Source organism: Lolium rigidum, chromosome 6 (genome assembly GCF_022539505.1).
Source record: "Lolium rigidum isolate FL_2022 chromosome 6, APGP_CSIRO_Lrig_0.1, whole genome shotgun sequence".
NCBI classification, from domain to species: domain Eukaryota; kingdom Viridiplantae; phylum Streptophyta; class Magnoliopsida; order Poales; family Poaceae; genus Lolium; species Lolium rigidum.
In genome coordinates, this window is record NC_061513.1 from 121,684,183 (window position 1) to 121,689,865 (window position 5,683).

The window sequence follows — 5,683 nt, forward strand, 5'->3', positions numbered from 1 at the left end:
GTATATCTTGTGCTTATCTTGCTTAGCTCTAGTTGTCGTTGTTGCACTTAGTTGAGCCTAGCATATTTAGGTTTTGTGCTTGTAAAATAAACGTTAGTTAAATTTCGCATTCTTACAAGCCAAATTGTGAGATTTTTTAAAACGCCTATTCATCCCCCTCTAGGCGACATCTCGTCCTTTCACTGAGGAGCGGGCGGATCCAACCTGGGCGGCCACCGGCAACGATGCCTGGTGGGTCGCCTACTTCCAGGCGCAGCACAACTCAAGATGAACAGCACCGCCGGGGCGGAACAGCCGGAACAAGGACGGGTGCGTCCTCTTCTGGGGCGTTCCGGGGCGCACCCTGGATAACATCATCGATGGCATCCGCAACGGCGCTCCAAGGTTGGAGACGCCGTCCTCGCCGCCACCATCTCCCGCAGCGCGCTAGCAGCCGAGGAGGACGTACTCATCTTCCTCCAACTCTTCCTCGTCAGGGCCGCCCCGATCGACGCCGTCCTCCTCGCACAACGCCGCACCCTACATCGTCCCCAAGCGCGAGGTGAAGGAGGAGCCGGAGTTCGCGGCGCCGCCTGTCAATCCGAGGGGCGGCCGCAGCGGCAGCCGACAGCAGCAAAGACGCGGTGGCGCGCCCTCCTCATCCCGAAGCCGGAGGTGAAGGAGGAGCAGGACGACGAGGCAGCCGGGAAGGCGGCGCTGCTAGCAGAGTACGAGCGGCAGCAGCGACTCATCGCGAGCAGCGACGACCCCGAGGACTGCCCAGTGCTGGACGCGACGTTCGCGGCGTCGCTGAACGACAAGGACGCTTGGAGGGGCGACCTCGACGCGGCAATCACCATGTCCATCCGCGAAGCCGCTCGTCGACCTCACCGACGACGACGAGGCTGGACCAAGCGGCGGGATGAAGGACGAGCCCCTCGACGAGCCCGACGAGCGCGTCAAGCAGGAGATCGTCACCGACGACATATACAACTTCTACCAGTAGTACGACGCTTCTGGCCATCGCAAGTACTACTATATTAGGTTTTAATTTAAATTTCATCGAATTTCGTTCGAATCTATGTAATATATAGGTAATATATAGCAAGTTTAAATAAATTCGTTTAAGTTTTAAACATGTGATTTTTTTTGGAGGGTCGCAACATCCCCAAAAAAGGTACAAACGAAACGGACCATGCTTCGGTGACTTTCCTAGTCCATAAAGTCAGTGACTTTGAGTCACTTATAAGTGGGTTGAAGTGGAACCCTTCATTATGTGGACCCCACCTGGTTCCACTTGTAAGTGATTCAGAGTCGGTGACTTTGTGGGGTGGCAAAGTCAGTGAAGCTCAATACAACGAAACATGTCCACCAACCACTTCTTTCCCCGCTGTCCGCTAGCCATCTCCAGTCGCAAATCCAGCCGATGGAGGACGGCGCCGGAATGCCCCGCCGCCGTAGCCCACCCCTGCATCCCCAGATCCAGGTGAGAGACGAGGGAGCTGGAGTGGACGGCCGCCGCAACCCGCGCCTCCATCCTCAAATCCAGGCGAGTGATGAGGGCAGCGGAATGGCCCACCACAGCAGCCTGCGTCTTCATCCCCAAATCCACGCGAGCGAGGATGGCGCCCGATCGACCCGCACCTCGCCGGTGGAGTCTGCATCCCTGCCGGACGACGACGATATGCTGCGGGAGATCCTCCTCCGTCTTCCCCCGCAGCCGTCCTCCCTACCCCGCGCCTCCGCGGTCTGCAAGCGTTGGCGGGGAATCGTCACCGGCCCCAAGTTCCACCGCCAGTTCCGCGCTCACCACGGGAAGCCCCCACTTGTCGGCCTATTCCACTTCGGCAACCAGGGGATCGTGTTCAAACCCATCCTGGACCCTCCTGACTGCATCCCTTCCCAGCGATTCCACCTTGGATTCCAGACCTGGCATTACAATTTGCTCGATTGCCGCCACGGTCTCGTCCTTGTCGAAAACTCCAGTCAAGATGAGGTTGTTGTGTGCAACCCCATTACCGGCCACCAGCACTGCTTGGCTGTTCCGTCCGAGTTAAGGATGGGCCACCTCGGAGGGGCGGTGCTCTGCGCTGCGGGTGACCATGGCCACGTCCAGGGCGGCTGCCACCGGAACCCCTTCAAGGTGGTGTTGGTGTCCACGGCTAGAAGTGCTAATCAACCCCTCGCTTGTGTTTACTCTTCGGAGACTGCCATATGGGGCAATGTCATCTCAGTAGAGGCTACATGTCAGTTTTTCTATGTCGGTGTTCCTCCGACACTTATCGGTAGTGCGCTCTACTGGTTGTCCACGAGTGATGCCATGCTTAAATTTGATTTGGATGAGCACATCCCAGCTGTGATTAGTGTGCCTCCCTTTACAGATGATATCCACTATCGAAACTGTCGGATCATCCAGGCTGAGGATGGCGCTATTGGCTTCGCCATGTTGTCTTATCCTTGCTTCCAAATGTGGCAGAGGAACGTCAATGGTCATGGTGTTGCCACATGGCTGCCTTCGAAGACCATTGACATGCATGCAGTTCTAGGACTCCCTTCTCTAGTGTCGGGATGGCTGCTGGGGCATGATGAGGATGCTGATGAAATTTTTGTATATGTGGGAACCAATGTCTATGGGGTTCAACTTAAGTTGATGCAGTCCAGGAAACTTCATGAATCCAGTTGTCTCAATCCCCGCTATCCTTTCAAGAGTTTCTATACACCAGGTGATTGCTCATCTTTAGTCCTTATATTGTAGGCTTAACCTAGTATGGTTATGTTTTGTACATGATTGCTCGGATACCTTCATTGTGCTTCTCAAGTCACTAACAACTTAAGCTTAATCAGGAATTATCGATTTGCTAGACAATCAAACTTATAACTGTATTCTTATATGTTAGTATTAGTTGTATTATTCATGGTAGATCTAAATCTAATGCCAAATGAGTAAAGATATAAAATCAAATGTCAATTAATAACTTGGTTGGTATGTTTGGAATCTCATTGCTAGTTGTATTATTTTATCCATTACTTGTATCGGCTCTAGTCTTGCTACTTTTACTGAATCCATACCCTCTGAAATAATAAAATTTTCCTTGTCGCTTGATGAAGACCCTGAAAAATTAATGGTTTTTCTTCTCTTGAATTAAGGTCCGTGTATTTTAAATCGAATGTCCAAGGTCTTCTATTGCTGGAGTTTATTAGCTTCGCCATGTTTTAATTTTGTCTGCCTGACATGAAGGGGGATAGTTTATACTAGAGTCCTTTTTTATTCTTATCAGCTAAATTCGTCATTATGAGGTAGCTAACTATAATACTATCAGGAATATGGCTTGCACTTTACAATAGATGTAGTTTTGTTTTCTATTGCTAGTATCAAAAGCGAAATATAGATTGTCTATATGAGTTAAAAGGTGAGTTGTTTGGCTCAAGTTTTATTTGTCAGCTCATGTATGTGACTGACTCAATGTTACTTCTCGTATCCATTTGTCTTTTCCTCAAAACTGTGAATTGTCTAACTTGTTATGCTTCTTTGCACAGCGATTCACGAAGGTGACGAAGCTGACATGTTGCACGATCCATAGGACGACTATGTCTGGTTTGGTGTGCTAATGTGCTGAAAGGGTTCTGAAGGTAAAGACCATCTTCTAAATATAGCTTGTGAGATTTGTCATGTCTTATTCTTTTTTTTTTTTGGAAAATATCTGGCCGCCAACTATGGGTTGCACCCTCAAACTACTTCCATTCGGCAATAGGGATTCACGCATATCAATGCCAATGCAAACTATTAAAATGAAGGTGATGCCAAGTAAAAACTAAGAAGATACTCTTTGGATTGTAAATGATTCCATATTATCCAGGTGTTGGTGTTGGTGTTGGTGTTGGTGTTGGTGTTGGAATGTCCTCACGCCTAGGCCATGCCCAGAGTTCTCTGTTGGTTTAGCTGTTTCATAATTGTTAAGTTGAAAGCAATATATAAGTGTCCTATTTGTTACTACAGACATCAGTCACATCATTCAACTTGCACGGCAAATTTGTGTGAAATGACTGACAGGTTTATTCCGTTGTCATCGTGTTCCTATGAGCTGCAGCCTGCTGCTACAGAGCTCCTTTCCATGTTGTTAAGCTGATGATGAGTTTGTTTCTCCAGGTGAAGGGATGGCTGCTGCGGTTCTCGACGAGTGCGGTCGGCAGTGTTAACATGTTATCTGCATTCTTTTTTTTAACCCTAGACTAAGCCTATCATGTGAATACGTGATGATGTCTTTCTTGAATATTTGTCCCTTCCAGTTTTTTGCCTACTGTGTGTGATATTTTTTCAAGTGATGCTGGGCATTCCTTTTGGGTTGATGATGTACACTAGGGTACCTGTGCAGCCAGTTAATTCGCTTCTGTAGCCCATGTAAGATAGTTGGTGACTATGGTTTGGGTACACTGAATGAATACTGACGAGGAGCCCTGTTTCTTCAGTCGGGTAATAAGAGTACGCAGTGGTCCTACTGATACGATTTAGGATTATGAACTCTCAGCATTCAATCGCCTAAGCTGTAACAACTTAACTTATTGATGTCCCAAGCATATTGGTTCTCCATGTCCAAGATGATTCATGAACATTTGTGGTCCGTTTCTCGTCTTGGCAAAGTGTAAATGTGTGGATATATTTGGCTAGTGAGCCAGCATATTGGATGGTGGCTAGGTTGCACCGTTGATTCAACTCCTCAAACAGTTTGAATAGGAGTAGTACTTTTTTTTCCGGATTTGCTAAGTCTCAAGTCACCTACAAAACAGTGCTTTAGTTGCACTTTTCAGTTTAAAAAGCGTAATTGCATTTTTTTACCAGAAAAATGCAACTGGACTAAGTTACATGTTTCTTTGAACTACAGTTTTACTTTTCTAAGGTGACTGAGATTTAAAAAATTCTCAGCTGAGACATAGGCACACCCTACTTTTTTTTTGCTGAACAAGGGGTAGCGCTGTTCATTCTGACCATATGTGTCATGTGTGTTCTCTTCTAAGGTAACATGCTTAACTTTTGTTGAGATTTCAGCTCTGACCACTAACTAACACCTAGCAGATCAAGCTTGTCTTGGACTTAAGCTTTGGTTTGACAAGTGATACCCGAAATATTCAACTTGCTCTGACCAAGTTGGCACGGCACAACACAACACAGCCGGAAGTTGTCAGCTGACTTGTGGTAATCTTGGTGTCATATTCGTATCCTCATATTCACTGTAGCTTCACCACACCAATAATCTTTAGTTCAGAATTCGATGGCGAAGCGAAAGCCTTTAGTAAGATACGCTGACGCTGATGGTGGTTAGAGATAGAGATACTGTATTGCGGAATCGCACGAGGCTTATTATACATAGCCTTCTTCCCGGATCTTGCTGAGGCTGTGGCTAGAAGGTTCGGAAACGGTGGTGGGAGGAAGGCTTTCGATTCGAGGCAGCTTTCGCAAGGTCCACTAGATTAGTATACCGGCATGCTTCTCTGCCATGTAGTTAGTACTGAGACGGCGACCACCGGCAGTCAGCCAGTTACACATGCAAGCAGACGAAATCTACGAATTGGGAAACAAGATCTTAGCCGAAAGTTACATATAGTACTCCACTAATTTCGAACGCCTAAAAGTGGTCGCGACCGTCCGTTTCCATCGTCCACGGACATATTTTGTCCGCGCGTCCGTTTACAAGAAAACTATACAAAG

General features: G+C 47.6%; 1 protein-coding gene across 3 annotated transcripts; it reads left to right on the plus strand.

Annotated features, from left to right (window-relative positions):
• Positions 1 to 1,379: 1,379 nt before the first annotated feature.
• On the plus strand, positions 1,380 to 4,729 carry LOC124661754. Of its 3 annotated transcripts, XM_047199630.1 has the most exons (4): positions 1,380 to 2,264; positions 2,361 to 2,702; positions 3,517 to 3,609; positions 4,127 to 4,729. In XM_047199630.1, exons 1-3 carry the CDS (start codon positions 1,406 to 1,408, stop codon positions 3,558 to 3,560), a joined length of 1,245 nt encoding a protein of 414 aa, XP_047055586.1. In that variant the 5' UTR covers positions 1,380 to 1,405; the 3' UTR covers positions 3,561 to 3,609; positions 4,127 to 4,729. The 3 variants fall into 3 exon arrangements, with proteins under 3 accessions (XP_047055586.1, XP_047055584.1, XP_047055585.1); XM_047199628.1 differs by having other exon boundaries at positions 1,380 to 2,702; XM_047199629.1 differs by having other exon boundaries at positions 1,380 to 2,702; positions 3,529 to 3,609.
• The last annotated feature ends 954 nt before the right edge of the window (positions 4,730 to 5,683 follow it).

Excerpts from the sequence above, each read along its gene's own strand:
- LOC124661754 (XM_047199628.1), top strand. The coding sequence starts at position 1,406 with ATGGAGGACGGCGCCGGAATGCCCCGCCGCCGTAGCCCACCCCTGCAT. Across the intron at positions 2,703-3,516 it reads CAAGAGTTTCTATACACCAG|CGATTCACGAAGGTGACGAA; the intron begins GTGATTGCTCAT and ends TTCTTTGCACAG.